We start from the raw sequence: 19,427 nt of genomic DNA, 5'->3' as shown, positions 1-19,427 counted from the left end.
AACAAATTACACACACTGAAATCTAAAGAGTACATTTAATGTGGAACAATAATTTAGAATCAACTGCAAATGAGGAACAACTACACCCTGATCATTGTTGTGCAATAATTCATCTACGGTTGCAGATTTTATAGTTCAGTATTTCATTATTGCGACTTTATCTCACCAATCGTAGACTAGCGAACTCTTGTAGCTGTTTGAAAATGTTTATCTCATGCAAGTGTGTGTTGTTTTTGTTTTTGTTTTTTGACGTTACGTCTATTCGGTGGCACTTTCCATAAACTTGATTATCATATGGAAAGAACCAAAAAGTCCTCCTGCGCTACGTGACAAGTGGAGAAGGTTCTTGTCAAGACTGGCAAAAGCACTCACGCTCTGTACAAAACTATAAATACTTCTCGAATAGAAAAACACCAGTAAAATTAGAGTAAAATGATTACGAACTCTAAAATGTACCAATAGTACAAAATAAAAATGAATTTGTACTTATTCAATGAGCACTCACATTTGCAATCTCACATATTCAGCTTTATTTGAAGTGTTGCCCGGGCCAAAGAACAACTTGACTGTATTATTTGATGACACCACCTAGTGGCAAAGAGGTGCAGTTAATCGTCCTTACCAGTGAACACAAGAAAATAGTTTACCGCTTTAATCAACTTTAAATGTGACAGATTTTTTTTTTTCAAGTGTAGCTTTTATACTATTAAAACAGTGTTCTCATCTTACTAATACTGCAAACGAAATATCAAATGTGCATCCTAACTAGTAAACTACTACACATGACAAATGCACACGTTATGTATCCATGTGCAACTTTTGTGGGTATGTCAGCATTTATTAGCGAAATATGTAACAACCTTTATCTTAGTGCTATTGTTGTGTTTACACTACAGTGTAGAAATAAGTGAAAACACTATTATGAATAAATAATGACATGTTGGCTAGCAAAACAGGGTGCAATGTATTAGTCTTTCAGTAGTCAGTGCTGTTTGTTTACATCCACATCGCTGCTGCTAGCCTAAAATGGCTACCACACAATTATCTGCCAACACTTTTTTTGGTGTGTGTGGTTAGAATTTTGAACATCTATTTGGTCAAATGTATGTGTCAAGTTCCATTTCCTGTTCTGTGGTAATCATCATGTTTCCCTCTTTACGCTGGTGCGCTTGTGTGACATCATCGGGCTGATAAGAAAGTAGCAATTGAAGTCAAGTATGTTCAAGACAATTCAAGTGATACATCTGGATTAAGAAAGAGACACGATTTTTTTTTTTTAAAGTATGCTGCAAAAAAACAGACATGTTCACTGGCTACTGCTGTTGGCAGCACATTTGTGTTTACTAATCTGATACTTATGGGTGAACCTTTTGTTGCAGGCAGGGCAACCGAAAGGTTTCTCTCCGGTGTGCGTCCTGGTGTGAACGTTCAGATGCCCTTTCTGGGAGAAGCTCTCGCCGCACAGGGAGCAGCGAAAGGGTTTCTCTCCGGTGTGCGTCCTCATGTGCTGGGCCAGCGCCGAGCGGAAGCTGAAGGCTGCGCCGCACACGGAGCAGGAGAAAGGTTTCTCTCCCGTGTGCGTCCTCATGTGCGTGGCCAAATGCGCCTTGCGGGTCAGCCGCTTTCCGCAAACGGAGCAGGCGAAGGGTTTCTCCCCGGTGTGCGTCCGCATGTGGATGATGAGGTGCCCTCGGCGGGTGAACTTGCCGCAGCAAATGGAGCAGGCGAAGGGTTTCTCTCCGGTGTGCGTCCGCCGGTGTTGAGCGAGAGCGGAGCGGTCGGCGAAAACGGCGGCGCAGACGGCACAGGAGAAGATCTTTTCCCCCGTGTGCGTCCTTGTGTGCGTGATCAAATGTGCTTTCTGGGAGAAGCGTTTCCCGCAGCCAAAGGCGCACGCAAACGGTTTCTCCCCCGTGTGGGTTCGCCTGTGTCGTATCAGGCTGGTCATGTGGTAGAAGCCGGCCCCGCAGAATGGGCAGAGGAAGGGTTTCTCCCCCGGGTGGACCAGCATGTGGCGGACGAGCTGTTTCTTCAGCGGGAAGCCGCTGCCGCACACAGAGCAGAGGAACGTTTTCTCGCTCTTCGAGGCGGATTTGTTGCGCCGGCGACTTTTGGAGCTTGAAGCGCCTTTGGAGTCGTGCTCCTCGTTAGTGTCGCGCCGCGACGCGTGCTCGATGACCAAGAGGCCGCCCGATGTTCTCCTCTCCTCACGCTCGCCGTCTCCATCTTCATCTTCGCTCTTCACAACCACACGCATGCCCTCTTGGCCGACGCCCATGTCCTCCTTTTCCTCCTTGACCACGTTGGGGGGTTGTGGCTCCTCCCACTCCACCCCGCAGCACCGCTGCTGCTCATCTTCAGCGACATCTGTGAGACAGGAGACAAATGCGCACCATAAAAGGTGATGCATTGATTTGCAGGTGTCTTAATAAAGAACTTCAACAATTCAAGGAGCCTTGCAGTAGTTATATAAAAAAATAAAATAAAAAATCTACACACCCCTGCTCAACTGCATTGTTTTGGTGACATAAAAGATATAATAAAATCAATAATTTCAAAACTTTTTCCCACCATTAAGGAGTATTTAGCGTTATAAGTTAGCATTCAGCGCTCAAACTTTTGTTCTACAGTTTGGTTGAACAAGCTGACAGGCATGTTTTTTGGATTAAACTGGAGAAAACCCTGACTAGAAATTGAATGTCGCTGATGATGGTGACGTCACAAATATCCATCTCCATCAAGTAGATCGAAAGCGGTTTCGATGTACGATTGACGCCATTGTTGAAGTTGACGGTGACCAACCTGGCGTGTGTGAGCCCATGATGGCGTCCAGCAGTTGACGTTGTCGCTGGTTCTCCTCCTTGGTTCGACAAAGTTCGTCTTCGTACTCGGTGATGGTTCTCTCCAACACCACAAAGATTTCCTCCACGGCCGCACTCAGCCGCTCGGTCACCACAGCTCGCAGCATTTTCACCGTGCACATTCTCACGCCGATCACAATGAACTGACAAGTCACCTGGCACCTCCGGTTAGCATGCGGCGCTAACTTCCGGTTGCCTGTTTCGACCGCGCCGCCGCGGCTCGCAAACGAAGTCGAGGCCACTTTTTATGTCCGGTTTAAAGTCCGTCACATTGATATTCGACGAAAAACGTCGCGTGAACTGTTTTGGAATGCAGAAATCAGAGCGATAAGAGATTCTAATGAGAAGTTGGCGAAGGCTGCGGCTGTTGGAAAGCCTCACTTCCGCTTTTCTCTTCTTCTTCGATGGCACTGCATCGCGTCAGCCGCCATCCGGTGCTGACATCTGGCGGAGCCATCATGCAACACACGCCAACCTGAGGCGACTAACTGAACTGTTTTTGATTACTTCTTATTCTTACAACTTTTATTTCGACCCAGATAATACAAATTCTATGCAAAACACGGAATAGACTTTTGCAGAGAACCAGAATTATTGTAAATACAGTAAAATTAACTTTGCTAGCAATGCTCATTTGTTGTGCGATTGAAGTTGGAGGTTAAAATTTGGGGGGTTTCCATGTTCTTCTCGTATTTGGGGGGGTTGTGGCGGGGTGCTCTCTATTTTTTGCAAACAAAAACAAAACAGCATCGGTTTTCCCCCTGTTTTTTTTTTTTTTCAAAAAAAAATTTCCCCTGTTTTTCTGAACATTTTTTTTATGACAGAAAAAATATTCAGTAAAACAGAAGAAAAATGTTTAAAAAAAACAGCTTTGTGGTTGCGCCACCTGAAATAATGTGCGCACGTGCGAGCAGTCAATGAAGAAGAGCAACAACATTTGGCACCAGTTTATTTGTCATTTTTCCACAAGTGAATACAAATATATTTTTGTCAACAATCTCAGTGCAGATATAAAAACATGCATCGTAAAAAACGAGCGCCGCCGCCACCGTCTCGTCTTCGTTATTAGTCGGCTAACGACGCCTCGCCGGCTGCTAGCATAGCAGCTAGCTTAGCATTCAGTGACAAACGCCCCACAACAGAATCAGCACTTCTTTTTTTTTTTTTTCATTTACGGCAGGCCAAACATGACGCGGGTGAGGCAATTCACTCGTGACCACAATATTGCAAAAAGACCACGTACACACAAACGGCTCATTTTTGGACGTGAAATTGTTATCATTTGACATAAATTTGCATTTAGTGGCCACTATAAATCATAGAAGGATGTAAACAGTTATAATTGTTGTAGTGATCTTCTTTTTTTTTTAATTCATCATCACAACTAATCACATTTTCTACGTCCTATTAGGCGGAGGGATGGAACAATAACAGCAATATCGTGATATCATGATATTAAAACTCCCATAATTTAGCGCCGTCGGCCTGTCACGATATTAAAATAATAATAATAACATCTGTTAAAGGAACATCAGGTTATGAACTGATTCAAAAGGATGTTTGTTGGTTTTCTTTTCTCGGATGTCTGAAGCCGAAATAAACGATTTTTGGGGCAACATATCAAATCGCGTTTCAGGCCAGCAAAATCTGAATGCAATCATTTCATCAAGGTAAAGTTGGTTATTATTATTATTATTATTATTATTATTATTATTATTTGTGGTCACGATGAAATGCTGCACCCCTCCAGGCACGCCTCGGGCGCCGCACGTCCTCTAAAAAATTTTCCGACACACGCCAGCACTCAAACACAACACTGTGTCAAGACACACAAAAGCACAACAACTCCAAGAGGCCGACCGGGACGCCAAGTGAAGGACCGTCGATAAAAAAAACAAAAAAACAAACAAAAAACGCTTCTTCTTATGAATTTATGTGAAGACGCGTTCATGATTTGTCACGATAATTCAAAAACAAAATGACGCAACACGATTGCTATACGTCTCTGCCTGTGTTCACAGTTCCAAATGAGCATTCCTAGAAAATCACAATGTCTCATGTGACCTCAGCTCTCAGCTATAATAGTAGTAATAATAATAATAATAATAATAATAGCCACTTTTTGGAGGCAGGGGAAACGACGGGTGTCGGTCTTCGGGGCAGCCCGGCCGGCAAGGAAGGCAAACGACTACAAGTAAACCTCCTGGTGGGGACGTCGACAGGCACAAAAAAAAAAAATAAAGATTTGAAGAAAAAGTCAGTGGCATGCTCGGATGGAGAAAGACGACATGGAAAGTAGCTAACGAATATTTTAACAATAAATTATTCTTCCGACTACCCGTCGGTTATTCAAGTAATTGGTTCAGAATTGATTTAGAATTATGAAACAATACCAATACAAGCATATGAAATATGATGTATTAATGATTGGGGAGTATGCAATACTACCACAAATGTGTATGTCAGGTTGAGGGATTCATTTTTGTTCACTCGAGGTAGCCATCATCAAATTCTGCACTGTAATATCCGTGACTTTGAATGTGTGAGGCTTCAAAAAAGGCGGGGCCTGGCCTGGTGAGTGACGTGGGAGTCAGCCAACCAGAGCGTGCAGTTGGTCATAAACTGGAACTCAACTCTGAAGACTTTTCAAGACATGTGGGATTTTGGAAGGAAAATATTGGAATAATATCTGAATGAAGTTTTTCAATTAAAAAAAAAAAAATCACACCTATGATGATAATCAGAATTTTGCATTATTTTTTTTAGCTAAAAAGAAAAAAATAAGAAAAAAGTTGGAATATTCTAAGAATAATGTGGTAATAGTCCCAGAATAAAGAGTGGTGTTTTTTTCCGCAAGAAAAAAAAAAAAAAAGTACAAGATTACAAAAATAAAGTCACACCTATGATGATAAAGTCAGAATCTTGTGTCATTTTTTTAGCTAAAAAAATAAGAAAAAAATAGAATATTCTAAGAATAATGTGGTAATAAAGTTAGAATCTTGCAACATTTTTTTAGCTAAAAAAAAAAAAAAATCTGAAAAAAGTTGGAATATTCTAAGAATAATGTGGAAATACTCCCAGAATGAAGCAGTGTTTTTTTTTTCCCAAGGAAAAAAAAAAAAAAAAAGTACAATATTACAAAAATCAAGGCATTCCTTTTTGTCATACTTTTCTTGAAAAAAGTCCAAATACAGTGTTCATGTTACGAGCATAATGAGAATAGTCTTTTGGGAAAAATAAGTTCTATTTTGCACTCAAGCTTTTTTTTTTGTAAATTTCCACAAGCATCCATCTGAATCGAGCACAATGACAATAACATTATTGAATAGCAATTCGATATTGCCTTGAATAAAATGTCAATTTATTCTCATACAATTACAACTTTTTTTTTTTCGCTCTGAAAAAAAAAAGTTTGTGTAGAATGAGAAAAGTTTGGCCTTGACTGGCGTGTCGTAACTTTTGCTGTTTCCTTTTCGGTGCGGATCTCGCCGGTAACCATGACGACGTTTATTGATGGGACCAATAAAAGCAGCATAAGGGAGGAACAAATAAATAATCATTAAAAAAATACTCTAAATCATCAACAAGGATACTACGGCGGACACAAGACGCACACCAGGAGATCCATTTGAGTCGTTCGCACACATTAGTGGTTGCAAACTACAGCAGATCAAATAATTTAGGCAATAAATAGTTCCCCAGCACACAGGAGAAGTATAAAATCTCTTTTTTTCTTCTTTTTGAAATATAAAAATAGAAGAGGCAGAGCCTTCAATATACACGTCAGTGTTTACAAAAAAAGCGTCCGCGCTCCAATCCGACGAGGGAGACGTTCCAGGGACGTTTGTGGATGTGAAGAAAGAAAAAACTCCAACAACAAACACTTTTTTTTGCATTCCGATTGCTCTTTTTTTCCCCCACACATACGCTGATACCTTGATGTAGAACTTCTCTTCTGTTGCAGGCCCCAAAACAAACACAGAAAAATGCTTTCAATAAAGAAAAATAGAATTGTAAAAAAAAACAAAAAACCATGTAGTGTTGTTCACGTGTTGGATGTGTGCTTTGAGGGGCGTGGCCTACTGGACCACATCAGGAAGTGAGCCGAGTTGTGTTTGTCCATTTGGATTTCGTTTCACCGGCGTCATTTGAAGCTTGCGAGCGCTTGTCCAATAATTTGGGGCTCAGGCTGTCACTATCGATTGTCTTATCTCCCACTTTGTATTGATTAAAACTATGTTATCAGTTGGGTAATCGTTTTCCAAAGTAAAAACAGATGTTTGCCAAATTTTGATTTGTCGTCGTCTTCTTTAAATGAAGGACTATGGAAATCAGTGGGAAAAAAAATAGTGTTGCTATGCAGAAGTCAGAGGATTTGGGCAATTTTAAATGAAAAAAATGGCTCCAAACGATTACGTGATTATTAAAATAGTTGTCGATTAATTTGATAATCGATTACTCGATTCTACTTGGGGCACTCACAAGTCAAGGTAGCAGTCTATGCGGTATATCTTAGCCATTTGAGGGTTTCGATATATTAAAAGACTTCCTAAAAAAAAATACACAACTCACTGAGTGATCCTTATCCGACTATAAATATATCAAGAATATACTGTACATATTTCTAGCGAGAAACCTCCTGTCAGAGACATTTAAGGAGAATCAATGTCAGATACAATTGTAGCAAATTCATTTCAATTAACTCTCGTATCACAGCGATAATCGTAAAATGTTGAACATACACGTTCAATATTTACGATAGCAAACTTTCTATTGATTGCGGCACACGCACATTGTACATTTAAATGTTGAATATATTATTTTCTCAAACACTGGATTTAAAAATAAAAATAAAAAGATTCTTGTGTCTTTCTGCCATAATCAGCAAAATTGAAAGATTTGAAATATTTCCCTTTGTGTGTGGTGAACAAATAAAAAGAAAGTTTCATTTTTTAAAAGAAATGATATTATATATATATATATATATGAGGGCTGTACGATATTGGAACATCATGCGATATAGTTGCTGAATATAGCGACAGATATTATTGCAATATTTAACATGTACCTAAGGAAATTACATTTTTATGATCTAATGAACGAATTAAATTTTTCACGCAGCAAAATAAGCAAACTCAATATATTCTTAGTTAATTCATTGTAATTACATATAATGATTTTTATGGCTGTGCACATTTTAGATAGCGGTTGACTGGTAAGATTCAGACAAAAAGCATAAAATTTCATATGGAACTTGTTATATGTGCATATCGTATGGGCCAATATCACGATATCGATATGTTTCCGATATATTGTGCAGCCCTCATATATATAGCGACTCGGGAAGAATTCCCAGCATAGGCATCAAATGAGTGGCCAGACTGCGACATTTGTTCCAGTGTAGAAACAGTGAAGAAAAATTGAAGCACATTCAGGGGAAAGAAAAAAAAAAAAAAAAAAAAAAACACAACAAAAAAACGATTTGAGCTGTCCAAGTGCAAGCCGTGGTAACAATCAAGGTATCCAAAAGGTAGCACAGCAAACAAAAAGAGTTCAAAAAAGAAAACACAGCAGTTTGTCGTCCTCACTGGAGGGAAAACAAGAAGTGCACCAAGTCCACAAGACGGCAAGAATCCGGTTCCGTCCGCAACGTTTTGCCAACTGCAACTTACCGGAGCGTCTCCGAACCGCTTCAGTACGGCTTGCTGTCGTTCTTGGAGCGCTTGAGCTGCACCTTGAGCCGCTTCATGCCGATCTGGAAACCGTTCATGGACTGGATGGCGGCCTGCGACGACACCGGGTTGTCGTAACTCACAAAGCCTGCAAGGGGGGACGACACGGCCGACGGCTCCTTTGGTTACAAACCTCCAAACGCAACATGATGATGTCATTCATGTCGATACGCCTCCAATTAGGAGAGTGACGATATATCGATGATACTTTGTCTCCCGATAGATTATTGATACGCCTACGCAAGTATCGCAATATTTCTAGTTTAATATACAGCCCACTATAACAGCTCCATTGTTCATGACTTATTGAGCAATGACTTGGCGGGCCACTAGGGGGAGCGCCTCGTAAGAGTGGTGGGGAAACGGACGCAAGTCTTCAGGCAAAGAAGACTCATCAGCGCTCTTTGACTTGTGGAAGACACTTTTGCATACGTTTCTATGAAAAATTTGCAATAACTTCAATTTTCACATTTCAAAACACATTTGATGTTTTGACTTAAAAAGAATGTATGACTAATATCCCATGTATGATATTTAGAATATTGTGTACGGCAGCGCAACTGACCAAAACACTTGCTGAGGTTGGTCTGCTTGTCGATGAAGACTTTGGCCGAGATGACGTTGCCGAAGGGCATGAACATCTGGAGCAGGTCCTGGTCGCCAAACTCTTGAGGCAGGTGGTAAATGAACAGGTTGGCCCCTTCCGGACCTGAAAACCCAACAAACACATTTATTAAAAAAAATAAAAAAATCTCTGCTGTACGGTCGATGCTCCATTTGTGGACACAAAAGAGGCATAACGCTCCATGCACAGGAAATAACAAAAATTATAGTTTTGAATTTTTCCTTTTGAGTTAGTTTTGATTTTGTTTGAGTTTAGTTTTTTAAAATTGAGTTAATTTTGTATTTTGAATGAATAATTTGAATAATTCTGAATGTATCTTTCGATTTCCTTCACTAGCATTCAGCTATTAGCGTTCAACTTTCAGCATTCCTACACAATTTTTCCCAGAAATTGCACTTTGTTTTGTTTTTATGGTGGTTCGTTTTAGTTAATTAATAAATGCTTTGTTTTAGTTAGTTTCAGAATTAGTTTTAGTAAAAAAAAAAAAAAAAAAAAAAAAAAAAAGCATGGGAGCAACATAAGAAAAATTAAATATATATTATAATTAAAAAGTAATTAAATTATATATATATAAATATATATATAACATTATTAAATTATTTTAATTAATTAATAAAAAATTTAATTAACGATTAAAAAATAAGTTAAATACGTAAAATTAAATTAAATAGATATTATAATTAAACTGTAATTAAATTATATATGTTATAATACATTAGTTTAATTAATAAATAATTAAATTACAGTTAATTAATGAATTAAAACAATAAATTAAAGATGTAAAATTAAATGAAATATTACATATGATAATTCAAGAGTAATTGTTGTTTTTGTAAGTTAGCCTCTTGTGCACATGTTCTACCCATTTTGTGGCAACATATTAGCATGGCGTGCTGACATCTACATTGTCTTCCCCATGTATAAGGTCTCGTAGATCGGCGGTCAAAAACAAACATTGACCCGCAGCGCTCGCTCACCTTCCTTTTGGCTCCCGGCGGCCGACACGCTCTGTTGCGACAGCAGGCTCTGGTTGTAGAGTCCCGGCAGCGCGGCGGCGGCGGCGTACTGCTGGATTCCCGAGTACGCCTGACTCAGCGCCTCCATGGTGCCGCCCGAGCCGTTCGACAGGCCTCCCGAGCCCAGCCCGCCGCCGTTCAGCGCCGCCATTCCTGATTATCAAACCGTACGGAACACCCGTTGAGCATTCGGGACCCCCACCCAAACAAAAGAGACAAAAAATCAAAATGGCGAGGGCCGCCCCGGGAGGGCGGGGCTTCATACCTGCGAGCGAGCCCATGTTGAGGCCGGCTCCCGTGCCGGCGGCCAGAGACTGCAGCGTTCCCAGAGACGCCATGGGGTTGACGGACGACGTAATGCTGGAGGTGGGGGACGAGCCTGAGATGAAGAAATACGGATGGAAACTGAACGATGAAATCCTGAACTGAAATTTTTGTTTTGCATTAAAGTGTGTTATATTGAATATTTTTGGAATTGATGAATCTTTTGATTATTCAATAAGCGAAATGTGCATTAAGTTTGCACATGTGCGAGGGAGAGCCAATTCCATCGGATCCAATTCATTTTCAATGACCGTTTGGTAGTTTTGCCTACCCACAATGCACCACGCCGCTACCCATAATGCACCTTGAATTTGAGATGCGCACTTCGCTTATCGATTAATCCCCTAATCAGATTCATTTGAGCTTTGCATTAAAGTGTGTTACAATGAATATTTTTAGAATTGATTAATCTATTGATTATCCAACTGATTTATCAACTAATCATTTTAATTTTGCATTAAAAGTGTGTTACATCCGATAGTTTTGGAATCGATTCATCTATTGATTATTCAATCGATTAATCGCAGTTAATATTTGAGCGAGTTTAGTCATTTTTTTCCCTCCCTTTGTTCTCCTCTTCAAGTGGTAAAATTTTGGATTTAATGGCTTAAGGTCCAATCCACTTTGTCAGTCTAAGCCAGGGGTGGGCAAACTTGATCCTCGAGGGCCGGCGTCCTGCAGGTTTTGGAGGTTTTCCCTCTTCCAACACAAGCTGATTGCAATCAACAAGATCGTTATCAGAGCTTCCAACATTCTGACTTCTGACCTGAGCTCGTTAGCGCACTGAGCGGACTGCTTGATGTCGTCATGGCACTGGAACCGGTCGCCGAGGCCTGGCTGGCGGTCGCCGCTGCCAAGGCGGCCAAGTTCTGCATGGCGTTAAGACCTGTTGGGAATCAAGGTTATTTTAGTCAACTATAAAACTCAACAGCATCCAAAAAACAAGTTTGTTAATGAAATAAAATAAAAAAACACAAATAATTTTTAAAAAACAAAAACCAACTGAAAGTACATTTTATGTTTACAAAACTAACTATAACTATAATTATAGGGAAAAAAATGTCCTTGGTTTTAGTCTTTGGTAATTAATTTATTGCATGAGCCTTTGGGGATGATTTGAAATGTGATTTGAAGTAGATTTATTTTGATATGAAGCGGAATAAGGACGTTTGAAAGTATGTCACACAGAAGTGACGTCATCTACCCAGCAGCCAATCGAAAAGCACCTTCACATGACATTGCTCGCATGGTATTTTTTTTATTATTATGTACAAGTAATACACATTTAAAAAAAAACAAAAAAAAAAAAAAAAAACCTAATACTAAAACTAACTAAAACAACACTAAGCTTTTATTAAAAAACCAAAACTAATAAAAACTAAAAAAAAAAAAAAAAAAACACCCTGAAAACTATTTAAAACGAACTACATTTAAAAAACAAAACTCAAAACAAAATAAAAACTAACAAAAAGAAAAAATAAATTTGACACATATATTTCACAATTTGTACTAACGGTATTAAAATAACCCAAATTTAGAATTGAATTAATTATATCCTTGTATAATACAAATTCAAGAATGAATGACTTTATTATGACTCAATTATTATGCACATTTTTCCTAAATTTTACAGTGATCGAACTTTTTTTTTAAGCTTATCAATAAATGACCAATCTTACAAATAAAACGTGCCCCCTTTCACGCGGCCAATTAAAGCTGCCCTTTTTTTTTTTTTGCTGCATTGCTGTCATGCGTGAACGGTACCGACACGCAATTGAGAGGTAAGATCGGTCGGATTCGTGATGGCGCCCCTTCCATGCAGAGGCTGGTCACAATTTGCCAATCAAGAGATACAAAACTGCCATTCGGAAGCATGTGCCTTGCACACAAAGGAGACAAAGGAAGAAGGAAAGTTTTTCCTGTTGGTGTGTGTAGAGGCGCACCTGAAGCGGGATGCAGGTTGCCGAGCGCGTTGCCCGTGGAGGCCGACTGCTGCAGCAGCTGCAAGTAAATCTGGACGCACAGCAAACGGTCACAAACATTTTTTTGTTTGTTTTGTGTCTTTCACGGCCATAAAGACGCCGGCAGGACGCTTACGGCGAGGTACTGCGGCCCCAGACTCCCCAGCCCGGTCAGGTTCCCCCACATGGACGCGGCGCTGAGTTGCTGCATCTGCTGCTGCAGCTGCAGCGCCATGCGCTTCTGCTCTTTGTCTTTCTGCGTGTCGGCAAACTTGACCACGATGGGCGACGAGCAGCCCTAAACGCAACACACGCAAACGTGAACACGTCTCCAAGGAGATCCGCAGTGTCATCATCAAATCAAGGTTATGTTAGTGAACGAAAAACAAACAACTACAATTCAAAAAGTAATTTCGTTAACACAATAAAATAAAAACAAAAATGCTTAAAAAAAAACAAAACTACAAAACTAAAACTAACTAATTATAACAAAAATGTCCTTTGTTTTCGTCTTTGGTAATTAATGTAATACATGAGCCTTTAGGGATGATTTGAAATGTGATTTAAAGTCGATTTATTTTGATATGAAACAGAATAAGGATGATTTAAAATGTGTCGCACAGAAGTGACATCATCTAGCGGCCAATAGAAAAGCATCAAAAGATGGCGTCGCTCCCATGCTGTTTTTGAAATATCGCGCACAAGTAATAAACAATTAAAAAGAAAAAAACAAAAAACAAAACACCCTAAAGCTAATACTAAAACTAAAATAAAACTAACAAAACTAACAAAAAAAATATTTTTTTTAAATATTGTGCACAAGTAATACACATTTTTAAAAAAATAACTAAAGCTAATACTAAAACTAAAATAAAACTAAACATTTATTAAACAACTAAAATGAGTAAAAACTAACAAAACCACCCTGAAAACGAATTAAAACTAGCTCAATTAAAAAAAACTCAAAATGAAATAAAAACCTAACTAAAACGAAAAATTACAAAACTATAATAACTTTAGAAGACACCAGTACTTGTTCCGCTAAAGTTTGAGTGCATGCGTGTCACCTCCATGGTCTGCGACTGGTGCATGGACTTGATGGCGGCTTGGGCCATCTGCCTGGCCGTGAAGGTGACAAACGCGCAACCTGAAACACACAAACACGCGTGTGGTTCGACAACAGAAGTGGACTGACTGACACCAGGACAAACGGACGGGAACAGCCACAGGTTGCACGTTAGCAGATGGACACTTGTTATTATTATTATTTTTTTTTTTTACTGCATTCTAAACTGCTGAGAAGACAACCAAAATTCGATGACTTGTTTGTGGAATTCTATTCAACTGTGACAATCGTTTTGTGCAAGATTTCAAAAGTAAATAAATCAAATCACTTCAATGTATATTGTGTATATTAGCTATGTATATTGCAGCCCTCCGTCCGACAAGCGCATGCGATTCCGTCCCCCGTCGCGGCCAATGTACGACGCGCGTCTGAGCGGAGAAGACGGCGCTCACCTCGGCTGAGTCCGTCGGGGCCGCGAAGTATCCGACACTCCTCGATCTGGCCGTACGGCGAGAACATCAGGCGCATGTCGTTCTCGTTGCACTTCTTGGAGATCATGCCGATGAACAGCTTTCGGTCCTCCACTGCTGCGGAACACGTAACGTGCGCACGCGCTCATATTGACAATTTCGCACCATCACGCGACACCATCGATTGCATCATGATGGAGAATTCGATTACCCCCCCCCAAAAAAAATCCTCACCGTTATTCTTCTCACTGTCGGCCGGTTTCATTTGGATGGGGTGGTGCATCTAGAAGAGAGAAAGATTCAACATCAATGTCGTCGTTTCCATTTAATTCAGTGCACGGAACCTTTGCTTTTCTTGATGAATTACGAAATCAAACAGTCGCATTTAACGTACATCCAATTCATCTGGTCCAAGACACCCAAAAATATTAATAATACATTTAATTTATAGCTCCAGTTTAGTGGTCACATTTAAACTACATTTTTTATTAAGTGTGACTGATAAATAAGCCACCATGTGATAAGCCCAACAAATTGTGGTGAAATTCAAATTGTGGACAAAGATAAGATCAAAACCATTGTAATGTGGTGATGGTTCTTCATTATTATTATGGGAATGCTGAAAAGCATTCCCATATATGTTATTGCGATTTTTATTTGCCACACTTTTTTGCCGCGTAACAACTCCCACATAATACTTCCAATTTATATTGTTCAAATTTCAACTAGCTTCAAAAATTCACGCCTCACGAGGTATATATCGTCTGATTCCACATTACTTAAAGTATATGCTAAATTTAGCTTGAAACATCAACTTTTTCCCCCCATTCAGTTTCAATGGGAAAGACATTGAACTTTTTCTAAGTATCACTTTCCACGCCCACTTCCATACATATAACTTATCATCATTACCAGGTATCTGATACTGCTCGTTGGCACAGTTGCTAAAGCGCATTGTCCAGTAACCAGGAGGTTATCATTTCATAATTTATCTCTCAATTTACTTCATAAGCATTCCACATGCATTCATATCTTAGCATTCAGCTATTAACATTCAGCTTTCAGCATTCCCACGCAATTTCTCCAGAAATTGCACTTAGTCTAGTTATTATTATTATTATTATTATTTTAATTAAATTGTGGAATCTGGACCATATTTTCCTCAAGAAAGGCACTTAAAGCACATTGAGTTGCCTTGTGTATGAAATGTGCTATACAAATAAACTTGCCTTGCCTTGCCTTGCCTTAAAATGGAAAATTCTTTAACTACTGAAGCGGACCGCCGTCAAGATGAGCGAGCTGCATTAAAAAAGGGCGGCTGCTCGTTTCCACGGAAACCGGCGCGCTGTGAAAGGCGAGCTTGAAGGACGCCGCCACCGCTGCCGCTTACCCCTGGAAGAATCTTCATGTTGTGAAGAGCGTTCTGTGCTTCCAAGGCCGACTTGCGAGTGTAGTACGTGATGAAACAGCATCCTGCCGCCAGACCACACACACACACACACGCACACACACACACACGCACACACAAATATAAAAATAATAATAATAAAAAAGTAAAAAAAATTAAAAAAAAGAACAATATTGTACTTTTGTACATAACAGCAATGCATACACATAAACATACATAAACATAGAAGGGCCAAAACATCCCTTGAGAAAATTAAACTGCACTAAAATACTAGCCAACAGAGGGTGCTAGAACTGCACAAATGAAATCAACCTGACTTTTTTTAACAGATGTGCTGCTTTTGAATATCGTGAACATGACAACGACGATATTGTGGCAGTTTTAATATCGCAATATCACGATATTGCCGTTGACGTTACGTCCCTACAAAACATGCGTTCATGTGTTCCATTTGTCCCGGCTCACCTTTGCTCTGCGGCGGCGTCTGACTGCGGTCCCTGAGAACATTAATCTCGTAGACGGCGCCGTATGGCTCGAAGAGCTCGCGCAGCTGCTCCTCGGACCAAGATCGCGGGATCTGGCCCACGAACATCTTGATGGCGTCCACGTCTGGTTGGTCGGGGTGGTCCAGGGACCCGTTCATCTTCTTGCCACTGCAAAGGCACACGTGACAGTGTCAGTACTGCAAATCGTGTACCTTCGATCATATTAGGGAGTAGATTTAGACAAATTCATTGTGTGATTGCCGCGGAGCAAAGCAGTAGTGTTTTTCTTAATTTACCGGAACAGCGATCGTTTTTTGGCCGATCCCCGATCTCTTACAAAGTCTGACCCTGTTTTTTTTGTGTGTTTTTTTTCATAACAAACATTATATTCCTTGTCACTGTCAGTGTGTGGAACTGCAAAACATTGAACAATATATGTGGTAAGATGCAAACGGGTCGTTTCAACTGCATATAAAGAGTTTTGTCAAACCAAAATGAAAAGCCAATTAGTCATCTGAGCAGAAAAGGACAGTGGCTGATTTTTTTTCAGACCTCCGAGGAGGGCGATGACACGATCCGTTTACTTTTAAGGGATCACCGATCCGAAGGAAATCAGGGCCCGGTGCACCTCGACTGAGAAGTGATGTCACCATTGTGGAAGTGCGCCAAAACATCAGAATGAGAAAAAGACGGTTGTTTGGGCTTCAGTTTAGCATACTAGCACTTTAACCCGTGGTCTTCCGTTTGGTGTGATGTTCAGAGTCATTTGATGAAGACATGCTTTTAATGTTGCATTTGATTATTAGCAGCGATACTGTGTGATTCATGACACTAATTTCTTTTCATTAGAGCTCATTATCTTCAGCACACAACAACAAACAGCAGCCTTGTGTTCCAAGACTGTTCCCAAATTAAAGTGTCCATACGCATGTGTGCTCTATAAACGTTTACACGGGAACAATATCTACATTTTCAAAACATCCACGTTTAGAATCATTTGAAAGAGTTTGCTTATTGACTCTCATCTCACAATTAATTCACATTCTAATCAAACAAACTTAAACCAAAGCTCCTGAATGGAAACGAGACCCACAACACAACACAATTACCCAGAATGAACTTCACCCATTCTGGCAATATCCACTAAATACAACTTTTTTTTTTTTTTTTTTTTTTTTTTTTATAAAGTTGTTGAAGAGGTTTCACTTTTAATTGATGTAAGGCTTCTTCACTTTTGGATGACAATCAACACATAGACAATCAGAAATCTTGGTCCGTGATGTCAGCTTGTGGGTTTTATTCTTAGCTCGTTTCTAGTGACGACTACGGATGTAACGATATCCAAAAATCACAATAAGATATCATGATATGAAGTACCCGATACAATAATTATCAAGATATTGTGGGAAGGTTGGCGATACAAAAAATGGTCACAATATTGTAAATAAAATGAGCTCATACTAAAACAAAAAAACCCACAATATTGTGCTTTCGTACATTACAACAAAGCATATAAACAATATAAATTCTCTTATAATACTTAATATTGAGGCACTTACTTGCTAATGCACGCACATATTGAGTTGACTATGTTCACAAGCATATTACGTTCCACTTCATCTGACCATTAGCGTGGATTTTAAACATAGAAGGGCCAAAACATGCCTCGTGAAAATTAAACGGCACTAAAAAAGTAGCCACCAGAGGGTGCTAGAACTGCATAAATGTAAATCAACCTGACTTTTTTAATAGATGTGCTGCTTTTAATATCCAAAAGTGAAGAAGCAGTTTGCATGAAAAGGTAAACATCTTCAACAAACAACAGTCCAGTTGCCTCCAACCAAACTGTGCGGATGACCATGACTTGGATCTACACAACCAGAAATCTTGTTTGGCAATATCACGACATGTTGTCCGATAAGAGTCCGATAAGAACGTGTGATTCAAAACTGAAGAAGCCTTTTGGATTTAACTGTTGCGTAAGTTGTTACAACCAGAAGTCTTCTTGGGATGAAGTGAAATGTCTTCACCAAATTATATCAACTTCAGAACAAGAAGAAATAGTGACAAAGGCGACTCACACAGGACTAGAATTCAAAGAGCAATGATCCACCATCATCTCCGGGAGGAAATCCAGTTTAAAAGACGCCATGGCAGCTTGCAGAAGACCAAACTAGACAAGAACAAGGACGAGCCGCTGGAAGTCAACAAACACCAACTGGATCGACGCAGGGACGAGCAGCCCAGAACATGAGGCCCGAGGAAACGACAGCGTGGACAGCGAAAAGGGCCTATGGAGGAAGCTGGGATGGCTGTCGGGATGATGGGGGGCCCCAGAGGGCGTGATGGCCACAATCAAAATGCTGATGACCCGTGGCCTTTGTGAGCATTTCTCCTTAGGCCAGCAGATCTGGCTGCAGCGTCAGATAAACAGCGTGTCAGATTGATGGCGATAAGGCCCAGCGGGCAGCGGGAATGAAAAGAGGGAGTCAATGCCAGCAACGCAGTCAAGACCCCGTAATCCCTGGCGGACTAGCAGCACCGCGGGCCAACAATTAAGTTCCGGGCACAGGGGAGAAGGATGGGGGAGGCTGCAAATTTGGGTTTGTCCTGATTCGTTTGTGTGCAACATGTAGCTATGGACTGACACAAAAGTTTTGAATTTGGCCCGCTGGCCCGGCCCGACTCCTGCTGATCATGTAGTTCTGTTAATGATGTTGATTGATGACGTTTCAAGGTTGCTAACAGAATGGTCCCTCTAAATTATGGGCCAGTCTCTTGGGGTAAAACGTAGGTAAATAATCATTAAAAAGCACTGCATTGGCCCAAAAGACGCTGGCCCACCAGGCATCTGCCCTGTATGCCAGATGGCCAGTCCAGCCCTGGTAACATGTGAACAAAAGTCATGGTACGTTCACGACAACTGCAAAAACAGGAAGGCAAACATTATGCTCATTGGCCAAATCAGCTTTTTAAAATGGATACGTCATTCATAGGTAAGGTTTTATTTATTTTTTTAAATGTGTATGTCTACTCTAAAATGCAAAATTGTTCATTTAATAATAAACGAATTAAATCACATTTACTTATGTACTAGTATTATATTTAATGCATTTAATTGCAATCACACAATGATCTAACAAATAAATGTTGTGAAAAAAATGTTTATTTTACTCATATTGTCTATTACTCAATGATGCATAAAAAATAAAAAAAATAAAAAACGAATAATTGAGAAGCACTGTTCTCACCAAATGTACACCAACTTCCACTGTTATTGTTCCAAGGTGCAATAAAGTTTCCCCGTTTTGAACAAACTTCCGCGTTAGTAGCTGACATCACGTGCACCATCCTTTCGGATATAAATAGTGACCAAAACATAATTTATTAATAGTGACCTAAAGGTGTTCACACTGGTCCCACTTAACACCAGCCTCTCACCACAAACGCCACACATAGCGTACTAGTCGCACTGTTTA

The 19,427-nt window shown here is 40.0% G+C and overlaps 2 protein-coding genes across 3 annotated transcripts; both read right to left on the bottom strand.

Annotated features, from left to right (window-relative positions):
• Positions 1-532: 532 nt before the first annotated feature.
• Positions 533-3,320, bottom strand: LOC144018161 (uncharacterized). The gene is made up of 2 exons (XM_077520363.1): positions 2,803-3,320; positions 533-2,367 (listed from the first exon to the last, which is right to left on the bottom strand). Exons 1-2 carry the CDS (start codon positions 2,981-2,983, stop codon positions 1,307-1,309), a joined length of 1,242 nt encoding a protein of 413 aa, XP_077376489.1. The 5' UTR covers positions 2,984-3,320; the 3' UTR covers positions 533-1,306.
• Positions 3,321-4,217: 897 nt separating this feature from the next.
• On the bottom strand, positions 4,218-18,255 carry celf1 (cugbp, Elav-like family member 1). Of its 2 annotated transcripts, none has more exons than XM_077520339.1 (13): positions 18,030-18,255; positions 15,929-16,116; positions 15,446-15,528; positions 14,290-14,338; positions 14,038-14,169; positions 13,587-13,666; positions 12,656-12,817; positions 12,502-12,571; positions 11,325-11,444; positions 10,500-10,613; positions 10,196-10,387; positions 9,159-9,302; positions 4,218-8,681 (listed from the first exon to the last, which is right to left on the bottom strand). In XM_077520339.1, exons 1-13 carry the CDS (start codon positions 18,098-18,100, stop codon positions 8,554-8,556), a joined length of 1,533 nt encoding a protein of 510 aa, XP_077376465.1. In that variant the 5' UTR covers positions 18,101-18,255; the 3' UTR covers positions 4,218-8,553. The 2 variants fall into 2 exon arrangements, with proteins under 2 accessions (XP_077376465.1, XP_077376464.1); XM_077520338.1 differs by having other exon boundaries at positions 14,038-14,172; positions 18,030-18,254.
• Positions 18,256-19,427: the final 1,172 nt, after the last annotated feature.

Source organism: Festucalex cinctus, chromosome 4, assembly GCF_051991245.1.
Source record: "Festucalex cinctus isolate MCC-2025b chromosome 4, RoL_Fcin_1.0, whole genome shotgun sequence".
Lineage (NCBI taxonomy): Eukaryota > Metazoa > Chordata > Actinopteri > Syngnathiformes > Syngnathidae > Festucalex > Festucalex cinctus.
This window is presented reverse-complemented; position numbering and strand designations above follow the sequence as displayed.